Consider the following 20,712-nt stretch of genomic DNA (forward strand, 5'->3'; position numbering starts at 1 on the left):
TTGTTTGGTTGTGCAAACCAATTGTTCCAGCAGCTGTCTGGGTGGCTGGTCTCAGACGATCTTGGAGGTGAACCTGCTGGATGTGGAGGTCCTGGGCTGGTGTGGTTACACGAGGTCTGCGGTTGTGAGGCCGGTTGGATGTGCTGCCATATTCTCTGAAACGCTTGTGGAGACGGCTTATGGTTGAGGAATGAACATTCAATGCACAGGCGACAGATCTGGTTGACATTCCTGCTGTCAGCATGCCAATTGCACGCTCCCTCATTGCTTGTGGCATCTGTGGCATTTTGCTGTGAGACAAAACTGCACATTCCAGGGTGGCCTTTTGTTGTGGGCAGTCTGAGGTACACCTGTGCACTACTCATGATGTCAGATCTGCATCCTGATGTGGCACACCTGTGAGGTGGGATGGATTATCTCAATATAGCAGATGTGCCCACTACCACACATTTGGACTGATTTGTGACCACTGTTTGGGAGGGATGGTTATATTGTGTACCTGGAATGAATTTTAGGTCTCTACGTCCATCCCATGGGGAATGGGAGCAAAAACAAAAGTGTTGCGTTTATATTTTTGTTCAGTGTAGTTGAAATGTCATGCTTGAAGCCAGCTTGACACTTGTGCACCTCTCATCCTTGTATTTACACAGTAAACAAACACTTTGACTAAGGTTAACATCACACATCAGCATGACCACAAACGGTGGAGGATTTTTCATGTTTGGGATGGGTTTGTGGTTTTAAATGACAGTTGTCACTGAATTTTCACAGAATCATTTCATAAGACAGGCTATGATGTCATATATACAGGGTATGGCCATTGTTCCACGAAAGGGAAGAATGTACGCTTTCGCTCATTTTCACTTCCTTTTTAATCATCAGCTCTTCATAGTCAACACACATTCATCTAAAATCTTTTTTTTTTTTTTTTTTTTTTTTAAATTTCAGAATAAATGCCAAAAACAGCCATTTGATTTTTACCTGGTGATCCTCGCAATTCTGAGCCTCAATACCAAATCTTTCCACACTTAATGTGACTGTGGGTTGATTCCAAGTGTGCAGCAAGCTTTGATGACGTCATCAGCAACAAAAAAAAGTCTAGAAGATGAAAGGCCTTTTCAGAGGAAAACCGCATCGGATTTCCAGTGAAGTATGTGTCTGATGATGAGAAAAGGGGAACAGTCTGCAAACTAAGGACATCAGTTTAGCTCCATATACACTAAGTTGCTGTATTTTATTTATTTTTTTTGTAATTTATCATCAGTGTAGAAAACTTGGTTCCTTTGCACAGCACAGGCACAACTCGTATCAGACCTAAATGTTAGTTCTGGCTCAAAATGGGTTACCTGAAATTAAGAAACCTTCAAATTTTGGGGGTTTTGGGAACAAAAAAAAATGTATCTTAGGCTCTTATCTAAGCTTAAATGAATCCCAACTCACAAAAGAATAAAACCCTGGGAAGTTTCCTTTGAAAAGTCAAAAAAATATCAACAATATTTCTGTTTTGCTGGTAATAAAAAAAAAAAAGCATCAACATTTTTCGAATGGGGCAAAAACACGACGATGAACCGAGCCTCACAGTGGTAACTTATTGCGGGAGTTTTCACAATAAGCGCACAATCTTGATAAAACAGAATTAAATAGTATTAAATGTTTGGATCCCTAAAATACTCAGTTTACATGATGCAAACGTGACGGTAGGGCCGGTTGAGGATACAGTGAGAAACCTTGATTTCCCTGGGCTTATCGGGAAATCAGCCTTTTTGATTAAAGGACATAATGTCTGGACTGAGTCTTCTCAGACAGAAAGACAAGACAACCTGAAAACACAACCTCTGACAGGAAAAAGCAATGACAACATTTGTTCCTGTTTTTTCTGAGAATGTTGAGATTCGTCTGATTCACTTTATGCAAGAAAAATTTAAGCATTTTCTGACAGTACTTGGGTTTTGGAACGAGAACTCAGTCCTGTTTTAAAGCAGTCTGTTATGCCCTCTAGTTCATGGAGTTGAGACTAATGTGCACCTTTTAAGGCCTATTCAATTTTTCATCATGTGGCCTTCACATGACATACTTTTTGTTAGTCAGTCCGGTCCCTGGCCGAAATGTTCCTCAGATGAGCCTCTGGTTTTGCAGAATGCACTCATTGTGCAGTCAGACTGGAATTCGGGACATTCGGATGCCTCACACGTTGTGTCCTTTTCCCCGAGCTTTTAATGTGTGTTTTGGTGGCAAGACTGTATAAATGGGTTTAGTGATTTTTAAGAAGGGGCCACATGAATGCTGGGACCCAAGGACCCTTGAAATGAAATTGAAATTAATGTATGAGATCAGTGTCTATAAACATTTTGTTCTTTTTATTTTGAAACTTGCTAAATATCCCTTCTTCATTCTAAAGAGGGGTTGACTTCTCACTTCTGTCCATGTTCTTTCTTCCTTCTCTGTGGTTTTATTTATGTACCCAATAACACGTTTGTCTGCTTTCTACACTTCCCTTTCACTTCTCAATACTTTTTTTCTTTTTTTCCTTCCCAGGACTCTCACAGGTTTGGAGTTCAGATAAGTAAGGCTATGCAGGACATCATGGCTCTTCTCTCAGCTGATCCCAAAACCTCCTTGTCATCCAAAGGCACAGGCCAGCCACAGTCCAAGAAGCTCCAGTAAAAACAAAAGCGAAGGAAAGTCGGAGCCAAACAACAGAGAGCTTGTTTCAGAGATACAGATATTTTGTCTTCTGCGGTCTTTAGACAAAACAAACATTTACAGCAGTCTTTCACAGGCCAACAGATTAACATAACTACTGTTGTTGTTCTTTTTTTAAAACCTCCTACTCAGTGACAAAAGATAAGCCACGACGCTCCCGTACCTCATCCGTTCGGAAGCCTCTTGTGCATCAGCACTAAACACACAAACATTCTTGTATTCTGAACTTTAATAATTCAACTTTTTAAAGTTTTCTGTCAGTATATGAAAATCTGTGATCAGCAAAATATGTATTTATGTTGGGAAAAAATGGGGGCAGATGTCATCGCTCGAGGAGGAAATGTTTGGAGGCAGAGAAAGTGAGACGAATGTCCCTGATAATCGGCAGCATTAAGACGCCCTTAATCTCACTAAAAGTGAAGAGCGCACTGACACCATTCATTACAGCATTATGTTGGAGGTTACTGTGCATGTTGGGCTTTGTTAAAGTCAGTGGACACAGAAAAGGTTGGTTTATCAGCTGGGAGTGATGGTTTCCAGTGAAAGTCTAGTCTCTGTAAACCTGGTCACTCGCTCTCCAGATAAAAGCAGTACATAAGCCTGAATCAATAATTAACAATTTAGTTTAATTTTTAAAACCGGAGAGAGAACCGACTGTTCAGCCACAAAGCACATCGCTTTATATGTGGGCGAGTTTTAGGGAAGCTTCGGGAATCAAAGCCGCATTTTAAAACGATTGTCACGTTTTATTTTTTTAAAATGCTGTTTTTAGTTTGTTTGCTAGCGTGTGGGCTTTTTCTTCACTTATCTTGCTGGTGCTTAGCCACGCTCTGCTAAGGCTTGTTGATACTTACAAAACACTGCTCATAGTAGTGCAAGTAAGAGTCCTGCATTCAAAGATCTCCTCAAGTTCAAGTATTATCAGTAAATGTGCTTTTGGATAAAGGTGGTAAAAGTGTAAAGAAAGGGGGGGAAAAGCCAACTACAACTCAGACCTCCAGACAACAAGCTTCAAAAGTCTCTTATCATTTCAAGCTTGAGATTTGGCTCTCCTCACATTCACAGGCCATCCAGTCCAAGAAGCTCGAGTAAAACGGCAAAGAAAAGTTAGACAAATATTCCTTTTAACTGTCCAGACACTGTCCAAAACACAGCTTAAGAAGACACTAACTGGCATTGAGTAAACAACGTGAGACAAGTTATTTACCAGAGGCTTTGAACTTTTGGATCAAATGTGATGTAACTAGAACAAACGTTAAATGAGAAGTCTTTGGCCCAGCTGGAAGATTTCGCGTCTGTTGTTCTTTCTTTATCGGGGAAGTGCTGAGAGCACCAGAAACAGACTGCAAAGCAAGACAGAGTGATGAGAAAACGCTGTGAAATGACCGAATGGGCGTCTCTGATGGCTCACAACATCAAGTTAGAGCTTTCAGGCTGTGTTCTGTCTGGGATCCAGGGATGTTATTAAAAGTGCAGCATTTTAAGAAGGGAACAGAACAATGATGTTCTTTGTGTCGTGTGCTTAGCGTAGCGATTAAAAAGGTGAATGTCGCTTTTGATAAATTTGTGGCTATACTTCTGTATTTTAGTAACAGTTGTTACAGGGGTTATGGGAAGGGCAAGATGGCAGCATGTGATCTACAGATGTTGACAGCTGGGGATACAGCTGTGTTTCTGTGTCTCGCTGCATTCATGTCACTATACAAAGTTATATTTGTTGTCTGTTTGTGCCAGACATGATTTGTTCCTGCCAGCTGCTTGCCATTTAAGGGCAGAGTGACAGAAGTACTAACAGCCCACTTGTTATTTTACAATTTTCCACGGGACATAAAGTGGATCGTTCCCACAGAGCCTCTTCTCTGTATTCAGGTTTAAGAAACATGTTCACAAAGTGAAACTCTTTCAGTGCATTTTTCTCCAATTAGTACACTTCCTGCAGCAAACCTTGTAACGTGTCTTTTTGTTATTATTAACTGTTTCTTTCTTGGTTTTAAATGCTTTGAGGTGTTTGATGTAAAAACAAGTTTGATGCTTGTTTGTTTTTGTTTTTTTTTTCTTGACGTGTGTGTGTAACCTGGTAACACTTTTGTAACTGCTCGAGTTGTTTCATGATTTTCTTTGGTTGCTGGGTTTTGGGTTTTTTCCCCTTAGTACATCGTTTTCTTTCTAAAATGCATATAAATCTGCATTGTATGCATTTGTGGACTCTGATCACCTTCCACAGATGGATCTGATGCGTTGTGTAAAATAAAATATTTACTGTCTGCACCAGCGTGTCTGTAGCTGATGTCGTATTGTTATCATAATTATGTGTTGAATTTATCAAATTGCTTAGTCCCAGCTCTGCTTTGGACAAGAAGCCCAGAAGTGCTCCAGTTTTCCGACTGGGTCAAATTCTATAATTAGAGCCGAGTCTTTATGTGTCTGTGTCTCAAAGTCACATGCCAGCTGAATAAAGATTTAAATATTTGCTACAGATGATCTGAAGTTAAGAACGGAAGCGAATTCACTGTTGTGAAAGAAGTATTTGCCTTCTTTGTGATTCTTATTTGCATTGCATCATTGCATGTTTGTCACACGAATACTTCAGATTGTCAAAATTTTAATATTCAAGGATGATTCAAGAAAATGCAAAGTGCAGATTTTAAAATGATTAATTGGTTTGTAAAAGTAGACAAATTTTATCCAAACATACCTGGCCATACATGGGGAAAATGCTTACCCTTCTAGATAAAGAAATGCTTTTTGGTTTTTTTTAAATCACGAATTAACTGATTAAATGCACTTATTTATTTAATTAACTGATTTAACTGAAAGCTCAGTTCAGTTTTGCCAGATATGTTGCATCAAGAAATCACTGCCAAAGTGAAGTAGGCTAAAAAGAAAAAGCAACACATCTAAAGAAAAGGATGAGAAACAATCAGTCATCCAAGGGCTACAAAGCCATTTCTGACGCTTTGGGAAGTACGGTGATGGCGATGATGGTGAGGCCAGAGCCTCAGAGTTACGGCAGCAGGGTTCAGAATTCGGGTTCTAACGCAATACGTGACTTTTCAAATGGTTCCAGTGTTGTGGAAAAAGTAATTGCGGGAATTTAAGCTGTTATAAATGACTTCACCCTAAAGTCTCAAAAATGTGTCAGTCATATCTCTCACAAAGAACATTCCTATCACTGCAATCAGTTTTTGGCAAAGCGTCTTTTGTATTTCATTTAGGTAAAAAACATTATTGACATTAAAAATGTGTTTTCCTCGAAGTTTAGCCAAGATGGCAGCAAAAATTGCAACAGCATCACAGTTTTCTAAACTTACTTGACTTACTTAACAGATCAACAAGAACTGGATTGATGACAATATGGGTACAAATAGGCAGAGTGATAAAGATACAGTACTTCAAAAACAGGTTGTTTATGTATTTTATATATGCCCCCTTCATGAATCCTGTTCCCTACAGTCAATTTACTAATATAAGTAAAGATATTGGACGTAAAAACATCAGAAACCACTTTTTGGCAGCTGATCGGGAGGTTATATCTGGCATAGCTAGCATTTAATGAAAAGAACATAATGCCAAACAGTCTGGGGACGTGTCCAGACTGTCACAGAGTTCACATCCTAAAACAAGTTAACATGAAAATATTGACTTTGTGGTTTTGGAATGTGGGAGGAAGTAGCAGCACCCGGAGGTGCACTTTTCCATATTGGAGACACGAGCCTGCTTCACAAAATCTGTATATGTGCAGTACCAACATGGATTAATCAGAGATCTGACATGTGATTTTGTTCATACTCCAGCAAACATCACAAATGGCCTCGTGCATAGGAAACCAGGCACAGCAATAGTTTTTTCATTCATTACGAATAGCTTCCATGCTGGATGTTACCACATACAGTCTTGGTAGTTGGGACTATTCCTGGGATGGACAGATGGAGAATATGGAGGATTTTCAATGCTTGCAGTCAGTTTATTTTCTCGTTCTGTTACTTTTATTTCCATATGTTTCATGTCAAACCCTTAGAGGTGGATAGTAGGTTGTCTTAAGGCGAACCACGGAAACAAACTATCTATCTTCATTACTGATCCAGTTTTTGGCTGCAGAGATGCCTCATTGCATCCTGCTGATGTGTCTAAATTAACCCAGTCTATTATTTCACAATCACAGAGCAGTAGCGAGTCTGCAAGGCTCCATAAAATGTCAGAGCTCTGTTGAGCTAAGCATTCCTTCAACATTAACTAGTAATGACTTCATTAATTTCTTTACAAATAAAACTTTCATCCCACAGATGTAATATTATCTACAGCTACTCTTAGTACCATTGATGTTAAGTTAGACTCTTTTTCTCCAATTGATCTTTCTGAGTTAACTTCAATAATTACTTCCTCCAAACCATCAACGTGTCTTTTAGACCCCATTCCTACAAAACTGCTCAAAGAAGTCCTGCCATTAATTAATTCTTCGATCTTAAATATGATCAACCTATCTCTAATGATCGGCTATGTACCACAGGCCTTCAAGCTGGCTGTAGTTAAACCTTTACTCAAAAAGCCATCTCTAGACCCAGCAGTCTTAGCTAATTATAGGCCAATCTCCAACCTTCCTTTCATATCAGAAATCCTTGAAAGAGTAGTTGTCAAACAGCTAACAGATCATCTGCAGAGGAATGGTTTATTTGAAGAGTTTCAGTCAGGTTTCAGAGCTCATCACAGCACAGAAACAGCTTTAGTGAAGGTTACAAATGATCTTCTTATGGCCTCTGACAGTGGACTCATCTCTGTGCTTGTCCTGCTAGACCTCAGTGCAGCGTTCGATACTGTCGACCATAATATCCTATTAGAGCGATTAAAACATGCTGTAGGTATTACAGGTACTGTGCTGCAGTGGTTTGTATCATATCTATCTCATAGACTCCAGTTTGTTCATGTAAATGGAGAGTCCTCTTCACACACTGAGGTTAATTATGGAGTTCCACAGGGTTCAGTGCTAGGACCAATTCTGTTTACATTATACATGCTTCCCTTAGGCTGCATCATTAGAAGACATAGCATACATTTTCACTGTTATGCCGATGACACCCAGCTCTATCTGTCCATGAAGCCAGATAACACACACCAATGAGTTAAACTGCAGGAATGTCTTAAAGACATAAAGACCTGGATGGCCGCTAACTTTCTGCTTCTTAATTCAGATCAAACTGAGGTTATTGTACTCGGCCCTGAAAATCTTAGAAATATGGTATCTAACCAGATTCTTACTCTGGATGGCATTACCTTGGCCTCCAGTAACGCTGTGAGGAACCTTGGAGTCATTTTTGACCAGGACATGTCCTTCAAAGCACATATTAAACAAATATGTAAGACTGCTTTCTTCCATTTGCGCAACATCTCTAAAATTAGAAATATCCTGTCTCAGAGTGACGCTGAAAAACTAGTTCATGCATTTATTACTTCCAGGCTGGACGACTGTAATTCATTATTATCAGGATGTCCAAAAAACTCCCTGAAAAGCCTTCAGTTAATCCAAAATGCTGCTGCAAGAGTCCTGACAGGGACTAGAAAGAGAGAGCATATTTCTCCTGTTTTGGCTTCCTGTTAAGTCCAGAATTGAATTCAAAATCCTGCTCCTCACATACAAGGTCTTAAATAATCAGGCCCCATCTTATCTTAATGACCTTGTAGTACCATATCACCCTATTAGAGCACTTCGCTCTCGCTCTGCAGGCCTACTTGTTGTTCCTAGAGTATTTAAAAGTAGAATGGGAGGCAGAGCCTTCAGTTTTCAGGCCCCTCTTCTGTGGAACCAGCTTCCAGTTTGGATTCGGGAGACAGACACTATCTCTACTTTCAAGATTAGGCTTCAAACTTTCCTTTTTTTCTAAAGCATATATTTAGGGCTGGACCAGGTGATCCTGAATCCTCCCTTAGTTATGCTGCAATAGACTTAGGCTGCCGGGGGATTCCCATGATGCATTGAGTTTTTCCTTTCCAGTCACCTTTCTCACTCACTATGTGTTAACAGACCTCTCTGCATTGAATCATATCTGTTATTAATCTCTGTCTCTCTTCCACAGCATGTCTTTGTCCTGTCTTCCTTCTCTCACCCCAACCGGTCGCAGCAGATGGCCCCGCCCCTCCCTGAGCCTGGTTCTGCCGGAGGTTTCTTCCTGTTAAAAGGGAGTTTTTCCTTCCCACTGTCGCCAAAGTGCTTGCTCATAGGGGGTCATATGATTGTTGGGTTTTTCTCTGTATCTATGAAGCGCCTTGAGGCGACTTTTGTTGTGATTTGGCGCTATATAAATAAAATTGAATTGAATTGAATTAAGTTTATTGTTAATTAATAAGAAACTCCAGACGATTCCATTCTGAGCTGAAGAAGCTTCTGATAGGTTAGTAGAGTCCATGTGAGTAAACTGGTGGCACACCTGTGGATGCATATAAGGCAAAACACAGAGGCTGTTTCTGTGTCATGGGAACATCAAGAGATGTCAACCAAAACACCAGGAGAAGAATTGTGGAGCTCCATAAGTGTGGCTCAGTTTTGAATACAATTTGGTGCCATTTGCAATTAAGAAATACAGACAGTTTCTCTCTTTACTCTTAAAGTTAACAAATATGTTTTTTATATTTATCAATCTAAAAAAATAAACATTTAGTCTGATTTGATGTTACAATTAAAAAAGTGTTTTTATCTGAAGAGTACATAAATATCTGGTTTCAACTGCAGTTGAAACCAGATATTTATGTACTATGTATTATCAAATATACACTGAAAAAAGTGATATTGGCTCCTTTTAGATATAGCATATTTTATTTTGGTATATCTTTTTAATTCAAATGAGTAATTCCTGTCTACATATATAATTCGAGTAACTCCAGAATACATTCCCTGCGTTTTAATCCAATTAATTTTAGTTAATTAAATGTAGCTCAAAATGCTTAAGTATGTTTTTCATAGCCTCCTGCTGGGCCATTTTGCGCATGCGTTAGGACAGGCCACCATTTTGCGCGCGGACTGAAAGCAGACGTTTTGTGTGCTGCAAGCGGGCTCAAGTTAATCACACAACTTCGTGTAAAGGTGGACTAGCTTTGGTAAGTAAACCTTTTACGGTCGTTTTTGTTTTATTTTTTACCTCAGTCAAAGCATGTTGACTCTTTAAGACGTGTGCACATGGAGAAAGAAGTCTAAGTAGTTGTACACCTCTGAACTTTGTCGTGATTTGACTTAAGCTAGCTATGTGCTCTATTAGCTACTGCTCTATTAAAAGAGTAATTTAAAACTGCTACGTTAAATTGTCATGTTTTTAGCTTAGTTCTGGTGGCACACGTTGTACTAACAAATTATGGAACGAGGCAATTTCTCTGTTGTAGTTAGCTGTGAAGTTCACTTTACAGTCGCCTGCAGTTTTAAGTTGAGAAATCGTCCCTCCCGCCACAACATTGGCATTAAGGAATAGTCGGGCGGGGGAGGGGGCTTCTGAACGCACCTGCACAGTCAGGGGTGCAGTAGGAAATAAGTAGGATTGGCGTTGCACAACGTCTTTTGTGCAGAAAAAAATAATGGTTGAAAACTGTGGAGGAGAATAACTCAGTGGTTGCCAATAATGTGAGCTCAAAAGGCACTGAGAGTGATGTTTGTCAGGACTGAAATTAACTCAGAAAAGAAGTTGCTTCACTTGATAGAGCTGAGTGCGAGACCTGTCAGCGGTCTGGTTTAGCATTTAAAGCCTCGCTACCTGCTTCCAAACCGCTGCATTTAATCTCAGAGAAAACTAACACAGAGAAGTAAAGCAAGTGTGTAAGTTCATCTCTGTATGTTTGCATAGTATTTCCATGCTGAGCTTAACAACCGATGTATGGAGCCACAGCTGGACTGGCTGTCAGAGTTTTGTATTGTGGGGGAAAGGAAGCGATTTGTTTCGTACTTCAGCTAGAATGAAAAAAGACACAAAGCTGGAGTTATTCGGTGTCTTCATGCTGAACAGCTAAAACTTCTTCCCTCATTCTCCCCCCTCCCTCTCCTGTTGCTACTTCAATCATGAAACTGATCGATTATCAGCTGATCGGCTTTTCTGTCGCTAGTCCTGCCTCTCTTGTTTGTTAATCGCCCAGTTTGCGCTAGAAAGTGGAAAACGGCAGATAAACAACAGCAGCACGTTTAAGCTTGATAAGCTGTTGCTAGAATTTTTTTAATATTACTTTCTAGTATCCGCTTGTGTTTTCTGAAGGCACAGCCGTAATAGCTGCTGGTCATGATATCAGTTTGTATATGTGGTGAGAAGGAAACATGAAGGTGAAACCAGGAGATGTTTTTACTGAATCATTAGAGCTGAACAGGTAATGAAGAAACAGGTTTACATTTTAGGTGACATGAATGAGTTGAAAGGAAGTTATGAACTGTTTCTGAGAGACAAATAACACCAGGATCCTTTTCTAAGTAGCTGACAGCTGGTAACTGCAGGGGTGGGTCTAGCAAAGTGTTGTCAGGGGGACAGGTAGGGCATTAACAAGGAAAGGGGGGTATAAATAATTTTCTTTCTTATTCTCATTTAAAATGTCTAGCTTTTAATAAATAATTATCTAAATCTTACAAGCAAAGTGGTGATCTGGTTAAATGTATAGAAATATGTTGAATCGAATTATTGTAGGAAAATAATTGTTTCTGTGCATTAAAGTAGATTACGTCAATTAAGCATTATGAGGCAGAGGGTGGGGGGTGGTTTCCTAATATTTTTGCTGGGAGTTGGCAGCCCTATTAGTTAGGTTGTTTAATATTTCTATGTACTGTTTAGAATACCTGAATAAGGAGGATGGTGTAAGTTTTTTTTTAGGTTGATCAGTATTGCTGAAGTATAAAATATTTTGGGTGCAGTGTATTTTTTGCATACAGGTATAACAGAATAGTTTTAATGGTTTTTTTAAACTGAGTATGAACTTATACAAAATGCAGCAAAATATTTATTTAAAAAACCCAGTTTTATTTATTATAAAATACACTATCGGATTCGCATCGGCAGATAATCAAAGTTATGATATCGGTATCGGACATAAAAAAAAGTGGTATCGTGCCATCTGTAGTTTTTACAGAGGCACAAGTAAGATTTGTTTTTTTACAAGGGAGTATCATGAAGTAGCTTGGAAATGGTAATTGTTTGTCTTTCTAAAGTCCTCATTTTAATTTTTTGTATTTGTGTTCCTTTTCTGGCAGATTTTCTTCCCCTTATGTGTTATTGTTTATTCGAGGAAACTGTGTTATTTTGGTAAGTACATGCAAATTCTGTACATATTTATCACGACAGTATTGCATTGACAAGTTTATCTATCTCATCTTAAGGGTTCTTGTGATTATTAATATTGATATTAATTAATATCAATTATTACATATGATTAATATAGTTTAAGAAAAGATGCCTCTATATTTTGTACAGTTTTTTTTTTTTTTTTTTTTTTTTAATATATAAAGACTAGGGCGTAGAACACTGATTCCATGTGTTGCCAACAGTTCCCATCCTTTAGAGAAAATTATTTAAAGTTGAACATGAAAGTTGCTGGCTGTAACATATTAGTTTTTATTTTTTCCTTTTATTTGATTGTTCAATTGGCACTGTTATGGTATTGCTTTCTAACCTGATCAGATTTTAGGTGCACTCTAGATCAGTGTTTCCCAACCCTGTTCCTCAAAGACCTCTGTTCTGCGTTTTTTTTAGATGCCTCCTTGCATCGCCACACTGATTTGAACTAATGTTTAGCCTAATTTCTTCAAGTTGTGCACAAGTCTGTCACTGACATAGTTAATATGTCAGGGTGCACTGAAGCAGAGAAACATCAAAAATATGCAGGATGGGCATCCTCAAGGAACAGAGTTGGGAAAAGAATGCTCTAGATCAGGGGTGCTCAATCCCATTCCTCGAGAGCTACTGTCCTGCAGCTTTTAGATGCATCCTTGTTCCGACACAGCTGAATCAAATGAATGGCTTGTTATCAGGCCTTCTCCAAACTTGATGGCATGCTGAAGAGGTGATCAAACATTTGATTCAGCTGTGTTGGAGTAGGGATGCATCTAAAAGCTGCAGGACAGTAGCTCTCGAGGACTGGGATTGAGCACCCCTGCTCTAGATAATACAGCCTACAAGCATACTTCTAAGATGCATCCATTCTTGTAGGTTAACCACGGCTAAAGTTTTCTTTGTGTAAAGTACTAAGTGTGTTTTTTGTTTTTGTTTCAAATTTTCTCTCTTTGTTTGTCCAGTTTATGTGGAAGTGTAAAGACTGCAGTGCAGAAGTTTCTAGACGATCAGAACTTCTTAAGCACTATATACTGAAACATAGTCATTTTGGGCGTGGCCATCACATTAAGTGCCTATATCCTGAGTGTCCATGTCTTTTAAAGACTTGGAATTCACTTCTGACACACTTGTCAAGGAATCATAGCAATACCCCAGAGCACTCTGACAAATTTACAACTTTTTCCTGTCAGTTATGTTGTTGTAGTGAATTAGGAACAGAGCGTGAATATTTTGTGCACATTAGCCGTCATTTAAAAAACAATGAGACAGTAACATGTATGTTTAAAGGTTGTGACTACAAATCAAATATTTACAGTACCTTTAAGTCACACAAAAGTTGCAAGCACAGTTTACACTCGCTGGTAGACTTCAAAGAGGATATTGTCAGAGGATCTTTTGCAACTGAAACTGCAGAGCATGATGCTTCAAATGCTGAGGAATTGTGGGGTGGCGAACAGCCTGTTGATTTAGAGACATCAAATGATCATGAAGACGTAGTTCAGCTAAAGCTTGCGGCAGTGTTATTAAAACTAGAAAATATTTTTCACGTTCCAAGTGCTGCAGTTGATGAACTTTTGGAGGAACTTCAGTATTTGTTGGGCACAGCATCTTTGTGTACGGCAGCAAAAGTTATCCAAGACACATTGAACAGTCACAGCTTGCAAATAGACCAGTCAGTCATTGAAGAACTTGCATCTGCACTGTGTACATCTCATCCTGTGTATAAATCGGTAGGTAAAGGTTGTCCCCTAGCAACATCCTTTAAGCGCAAAAATTTCTACAAGGAAAATTTTAAAGTTGTAGAGCCTGTAGAGTATGTGTTGGATGAAAAAAATAAAAGAACATTTCAGTATGTTCCAGTTTTAAAGGTTTTACAGCAGCTTTTCAGTGATTGCCACCTTCTTGCTAAGGTTTTGGATGGTAGTCGCATAACAGAACAAAGTGGGGAAGAAGTGATTTACAGGTCTTTTAGGGAGGGGTTGTTTTTCAAAGAAAACAGTTTTTTATCAGCAGGTGAATTGCGAGTTTTACTGAATTTGTATATTGACGATTTTGAGATTTGCAATCCACTTGGCACTTCCCGTAAAAAGCACAAAATCTGTGCCATATATTGGACTCTTAGCAATTTACCACCTGCTTGCCATTCATCACTGACTTCCATTTATCTGGCTTTACTCTGCAAGTCTGAAGATGTAAAGACATATGGATATGAAAAGATTCTAGAGCCCTTGTTGAGTGATCTTGTTACTTTGGAAAGTCAAGGGATTTTTATTGCACATCTTGGAGAATTTGTCAGGGGCACAATACAGTGTGTCATAGCAGATAATTTAGGAGCACACAGTATTTCTGGATTTATTGAGAGTTTTTCAGGTGAATACTTTTGCAGATTTTGTGAGGCCAAAAGATCTGATATTCAAGAAACAGAGGTTAGTTCAGGTGTGTTTACTCTGAGAAGCAAAGAGACACATGAAATGCATGTAAGTTCTGCACAGAGTTCTGCAAAACCATGTCACGGTGTTAAAAGACGGTGTGTTTTCTCTGCACATCTCTCCCATTTCAGTGTTTGCAGTGGATATCCTCCAGATATTGCACATGACATATTTGAGGGCATATTACCAGTTGAGTTGGCATACTGCCTGAATATCTTAATTTTGAAAAAATATTTTACACTTGACAGCCTCAATGAGTCCATTCTGACATTTCCCTACAAATGGGCAGACAAGAGTAATCGCCCTCATGCTATTCCCAGGACTTTCATGCAGAACAAAAGCATTGGAGGAAATGCTCATGAAAATTGGAGTCTCTTACGATTCCTTCCATTGTTGGTAGGACACTTGGTACCTCCAGATGAAACAGCTTGGCAGGTAATTTTGGACCTAAAGGATATTGTTGAACTAGTTGTTGCACCAGCACACACAGAAAAATCAATTGCTTTCCTTGAGTCTAGAGTCTCTGACCACAGATGTAGGTTGAAAGAGCTGTTTCCAGGACTGAAGCTGTTACCAAAACATCATTTTGTGGAGCATTATCCACAGATGATTAAATTCTTTGGGCCACTTGTTGGCATGTGGACCATGAGGTTCGAGGCAAAGCACAGTTTTTTCAAACAGGTTGTTCGTCACACACGGTGCTTTAAAAATGTGCTACTGTCACTGGCAGTGAAACATCAGTTCATGATGGCATACCACTTGGAGTCTGTCACAACTGTAAGGCCGAGCCTAACTGTCTCAGCTGTTTCTACTGTCTCTGTTGACATTCTGCATCATGATGTACAGCGAGACTTGAAGATTAAATTCCCTGATATTACCCATATTCAGCTCACAAAGAATGCTTCTGTGAATGGAACAAACTACAGGCCTGGCATGATTGTAGTTTATGGCTCCTCTGCTGGATTGCCTGAATTTGCAGAAGTTGTCCAAATGGTTGTTGTGGAGGAAAACCTGAGCTTCATTGTCAAAGAGATGGGTGCCTGGTATAGGGAGCATTTTAGAGGTTTTGAACTTTTTCCCACATCACACATCTCCCTCGTTGATCTTGGTGCCTTGGTAGACCAGTACCCCTTGGCAGATTACAGGATTGGAGGCCGGCGAATGGTCATACTTAAAAGATTCATACATATAGAAGGTAGTAAATGTTGTCTTCAATTGCATGTGTTCAGTTGCATGTGTTCAGTTGCAGTTATCTTCATGGCAACAGGAGGGGTACCACAAATGTTTAGCTTATTTTTAATAAGGATTGGATACTTCCCACAAGGGTAATATTTTTTTTTTTCCATTACATTTGAGTTCTTTTGGCCAAACATGCCTCATGTTGTCATGTGTCTTAAAAAAACATCATTGATGATGCTCAAAACATTTTGATAAAGGATGAATTGCAACACATACCACTAAAAGCAAAGTGACACTTTTTGAGGATTCTGGCTGACGTATGCAAAAAACCCAGTATGAAGCTATAGAATAAAATTAAATAAACTGCTTTTTACCCGTAAAACCTGTGTTGCAGTTCTGCACTCTTGTGCTCCCTAATAAAATTATTCAATGCAAAGTATTTTAACTTTTTTTTTTTCTCCTAATGTCTTTAAAAATCAGATTGAAGAATGGCAGAGCAGCTGAAGCTGAGAGTCATTGTGGCAGATGATGATTTTAGGAGACTTGACGTTCCATCTGGGATGCCAAGAACTTTGACTGATCTTCAGAGCACAATTTGCCAAGCATTTGGAATTGAAAGAGACTTTCGTATTCAATTCATGGATCCTGACTTCAATAATGAGTTTATGAACATAACATCAATGCAAGACATTCAAGACCGAAGTACAATCAAACTTGTGTACATGGCAAATCTGGATACAAGTGCATCTTTGTCAAAGCAGTATCCCACACAGTATCCCACATGCAAAATTGACCTCAGCCTAAAAAGGCTGAGGTCAATTTTTGTCCATTACACCCAGCTGGCGAAACGGATGACAGTCTAGAAAACATCAGGGTTGAGCTTTTGACCGACGTCAGACGAAGAAACAGTGCCTCAGATGTAAGACAGAAGATGTCAAGAACATTTTCCTACCGTAGACAAGAGGTGGTGCAGGGAAGTCCAACTGCTGGGGAGTTTAAAGCTAGGTGGCCTGCACTTTTCCAGATTAATGAGGTAAAGGCATGCTTTTTTTTTTTTTTTTTTTTTTGCTGAGTGTTCTTTTCAGTAATTCCTTATGTTATACATTAATTAATCTGGGCCACTTGGATTAAGACGATCCCTAATATAGGTATAAAGAGGCTGGCATTTATAGTGATTGACCTGTGTACCGTACAGAGTATTTATTTGAGCAGCACTTAAAATACAAGTTGTGTATGAAAAACATAAGTGACTTAAAGTGTAGAAACATGAATAAAATAAATTTTTGATTGTTTAAGTAAGTTTGCACTACATATAGGGCCCAAACTATTTTATAGTGAGTTTGATTATTGAAATGATTGATTAATCATCTCAATAATTAATAGAGTGAAATCAGATTATCAATTGTGAATTAACCTAAAACCTTTCATTTAGCTATTAGTTTTTAGTTAGCCTCAGATTGTTAAAAGCATGTGCTAAACAAATGTAAATTAAAAATGTGATGAACAAACTTTGTTGCTCATAAGATAAAAAAAATAAATGGGTCAAGTTAAAACCCCTAAGACCTCTCACCACCGAGAGGTGCTGACCTCACAGGTGAGACACTCCCACCAGCGGACAAAGAGCACAGGAAAATGTGTTGCCAACCACCTGAAACAGACAAATATCTGCTTTTTAAAACCCTTTAAACCCGCTAAATGGACTGATGCCATTCATTTCTTCTTTGATTAACAGTAGTAACATCCTTTATGCACTGTATACTAACCCATATGCTAATCATGCTTTATGAAGTGATGGCAATTACATTGTAGCATTTAATGAAGAAATAACAAAATAACCATACCAATGATTAAGCACCAGTCTTCTTTTTTTTTTTTTTTTTTTCTCTGTGTGTGTGTGATACGATACAGGTAAATGCTGAATTCCAGCGTATTACAACACTTCAACTGGAGACGACCTTCGCGGCACAGTTAGACAGAATTACACCTCGGCTGATGACAGTTTTCCAGAAGAAGGGCGGTGTTTCTGGGCAGAAACTTGCCCACCACTTGCAGATCATGCAAGAGGTAAATCTGAATATTGCAAATTCTATTTGGATTTAATTTGTCTTAAGTGGCAAGTCACTGGTGAGTCAAATAAGCCATTTTAGGTGACCGGCCAAGCAATCTAAATTTTGAAATTTTCATATATAAATTTTATTTACTATGTTTGAACTGACTTATGATAAAATTTACTTATTGCGAATGTCAGACATTGTTCTTTTTTCCAAATTGGTTTAATCAGCAACTCTCTTTAAACAGGCTGAAAGTGATGTTAAAGTGAAGAGGGAAGCAGTTCTCAGGGCACTTTGCCTCTACCTTGGTGAAGAGGACGGAAGCCTTATTCGGGAGTACTTGGTAAGTCATTGTTAGCAAGTCATCTATACACACACTTCTTAGATATTTGCACACACACACAAACGACTAGATTGGAATTTAATTGTAGAGTTAATTTTTCTTTTACCTTTTTATTAAATGTTTAGGACATTGAAGGAGATGACATCCAGAGAGACCTGAAGAAGCACACCATGGGCATTTATGTCATCAACAAGGAGGATGGACAAAATGGACATTATGATGACATTGGAATATTTGTTGAAGGGGAGATGGTCATGGACAACATTGGATCTCTGGCCCAAGCTTGTGCATTGATGCTTGGAGTAATCTATGCACTAAACCTAGCCTACCCCAAGGAATTGAGGCACTATTATGAATTCATTCAGAAAGTGTTGATGGGATTGGATGGGAAAAAGCTCTCCCCCAAAGTCCTTGGGCTGAAGAACAAAATTGCTACTGGATAGGAAGATTTCTAAAACCACACATCCATTTACATTTTGTTATGTAAATTACCAATGACTGGTGCTCTTGTGAATAGGAGTGAAATATTTGTATAACCATCATTCGTTCTCACGTTCTGTGTTATGTTTTGATTGAACATTTTCACTTTCAATAATGAATGTTTCACGTTTGGTACATTTGAGTAGCTTGAAGAGCAACTTTGTAATTATTCAGTTTACCGAAGCAATTTTTCTTTATTCCGGTCCTTGATAGCTGCTGCCCTATAATCAGTGTTAACTCACCTGATTTAAAAATAAATAAATAAATAATAATTGCATGATTACCACACTGCAGCACACTGGTAACACTTTAGGACTATTGTTTTGACGCAAGTATGTTAGGTCAGAAAACATGTAAAACATTCAGAATCCTCAAGGAAGGACTAGAATGGAAAGCAGTAAGGAAAACACAAGTTTAGTTTTAAGTCTAATTACCTTATTAAAATGCAATTTCTAAATATGGATCGCAGAACAGCAAGTCTGAAACTTTGGTTAGTTTGTGGATGCATCAGTTTGTAATTGTGATACTTTATACCGCTGGCAGTGTCTTATTCTTTGTTAGAGGAAGAGAAACATTGGTTAACATTTCTCTTGTCTGTTGTTTCTGTTTTGTTTGAATAGAGCTTTTTAAAGCTATTAGTTCATAGGCAAAAGTTTTGTAATTTGTATTATACAAATTACAGCAATTTCCCTTACATGTGGATTCTTATTCTGTTTGCAACAAATTTTGCATTAATAAATGATGTGAAAGAATTTTGTAGTTTTCATTATTGGCGTTATTAAAAAGAACTACAAATCAGGGTAAGCAATATTTTTAAGTAAAATTTACTTAATTGAAATAGAGAGAAATTAACAATTTTATTGATTTGAATATAACTTTGGGACATAAGTTTAAAGGAAACAAATTATTCTGGTACACTTAACACAACCTTAGTTGGAATTACTAATATTATTTGACTAAGTCGTATCCACAACAGTTAAGTTAAAGTAGCTTAAAAAATATATGTTGGCTTTACTCGCTTAAATTAAATTCTGTTAACTTAAAAAATATTTCTGGATTCAAACAAATTTATTTCGTGCAACCACTTGTCATAAAAAAATTTAGTAAATTGAACAAAACATTTTTCAGTGTACATGTATATTTGATGATGTTGGTGTTTGGCTTGATTGTCAGCACAAAGAGGGAGAGAGAGAATGAGGACAGAACAGAGATGAACAAGAGCAGGTGAGACACATGTTAGTCAAATGGTTGTTTACCACAAGTATCACCGTATCACAGGTCCTCATGTATCTCGTACCTAGTGTTTCTTTTTAGGTTTGTTATTTTTCAAATTCTATATTTATTAAGTTATGCAGGCTTGTTTGCACAACAAGGATAAATAATTATATAAACTTTTCTCAATCTAAATATTGTACTTTGGTAGAATTAAAAAATAAGTGTAGTGCAGGTCTATGATGATTTTTAGTGCTACTATCATCTAGTTCTGATTCTGTCTTGGTTAAGTCCTCAGTAGTCCTGATTTTGAACTGTTGTAGTCCTGTTTTAATTCTGGATCAGTTCTGGGTCTGGTTGAATTGGGGTTTAGTCCCTGTGTCTTGATACAGCCCCGACTTTGTTCTGCCTCGCTGCTTAATTAAAAAACTAGTTTAAGGTGTCCTGCACATGTGATATATATTTTTCCCTATATGAAGCCATTTTTTTAAACAAAACTCAAAACAGAGCCAATTAATCTTTCAGTCATTTATAACCTCCCCCCCCCAAAGAAAATCCCACATGCATACTACCCTTTCAAATGTCTGGCTCCGCCTCTGCTTTTGTGACAAAAATAATTCATAATAATTCAATTTAAATAGGCCCCGGGCAATAGTCTGGAAACTCCGGCGATGACGACGTGCAACACTACGAAAGCTGAAAGTGAAAGTAAAGATGCCAGAACGAATCAGCATCTCTCCAAGGTAGGCAGCAAAGAGCATTCTTCATTCTAACTGTGTGTTCAGTGTGTGTCGCTGAAATTGGGTCATCTTTAGCTTTTCTGCGAAATCGGTGTTGCGCGTGTTCAGTTAACTGGACATAGACATGTGGCTGAGCAGTAGCGCTGTGACGCCTGTCAAAGTATCTTGTGCGCAGTGTGACGAGCGAAAATAATGTGAAATTTGTGCAAAGTTGGTTCAGGCATATAATGTGTGCGCCGTGAGCAGAGCGCGTTTTCAGAATAAAGAACATGCTTGAGTTCTAGGTCAGCTGTT

At 38.4% G+C, this 20,712-nt stretch overlaps 3 protein-coding genes across 9 annotated transcripts in view; all 3 read left to right on the forward strand.

Moving 5' to 3' along the window:
• The window catches only part of cpt1a2b (carnitine palmitoyltransferase 1A2b), a 56,143-nt gene extending 51,172 nt beyond the window's left edge, over positions 1-4,971 (forward strand). Inside the window, exon 19 of the mRNA XM_082530025.1 lies at positions 2,536-4,971. Within this exon, the coding sequence (XP_082386151.1) occupies positions 2,536-2,664 (129 nt within the window). The 3' untranslated portion in view covers positions 2,665-4,971. The remainder of the gene's footprint in view (positions 1-2,535) is intronic.
• A 1,060-nt stretch (positions 4,972-6,031) lies between these two features.
• LOC309704715 (uncharacterized protein) lies at positions 6,032-19,229 on the forward strand. Of its 3 annotated transcripts, XR_014276329.1 has the most exons (7): positions 6,032-9,789; positions 11,906-11,957; positions 12,947-15,608; positions 16,073-16,625; positions 17,501-17,656; positions 17,891-17,986; positions 18,112-19,229. XR_014276329.1 is itself a non-coding variant. In XM_082530121.1 (6 exons), the coding sequence occupies exons 3-6, from the start codon at positions 16,524-16,526 to the stop codon at positions 18,427-18,429; spliced, it is 672 nt and encodes a 223-aa protein (XP_082386247.1). In that variant the 5' UTR covers positions 9,461-9,789; positions 11,906-11,957; positions 16,073-16,523; the 3' UTR covers positions 18,430-19,224. The 3 variants fall into 3 exon arrangements, 2 of the variants coding, with proteins under 2 accessions (XP_082386247.1, XP_082386248.1); XM_082530121.1 differs by lacking the exon at positions 12,947-15,608 and having other exon boundaries at positions 9,461-9,789; positions 18,112-19,224; XM_082530122.1 differs by lacking the exons at positions 11,906-11,957; positions 12,947-15,608 and having other exon boundaries at positions 9,461-9,789; positions 18,112-19,224.
• Positions 19,230-20,328: 1,099 nt separating this feature from the next.
• The window catches only part of LOC309704694 (uncharacterized protein), a 50,059-nt gene continuing 49,675 nt past the window's right edge, over positions 20,329-20,712 (forward strand). For all 5 annotated transcript variants that reach the window (XR_014276328.1, XM_082530067.1, XM_082530068.1 and 2 more), the window contains exon 1: positions 20,329-20,421. Coding sequence is in view for 4 of the 5 variants with exons in the window: in XM_082530067.1 (XP_082386193.1) it covers positions 20,350-20,421 (72 nt within the window). In the remaining variant the exon portion in view is untranslated. The remainder of the gene's footprint in view (positions 20,422-20,712) is intronic.

This window comes from Aulonocara stuartgranti (genome assembly GCF_965226115.1).
Source record: "Aulonocara stuartgranti genome assembly, chromosome: 4".
Lineage (NCBI taxonomy): Eukaryota > Metazoa > Chordata > Actinopteri > Cichliformes > Cichlidae > Aulonocara > Aulonocara stuartgranti.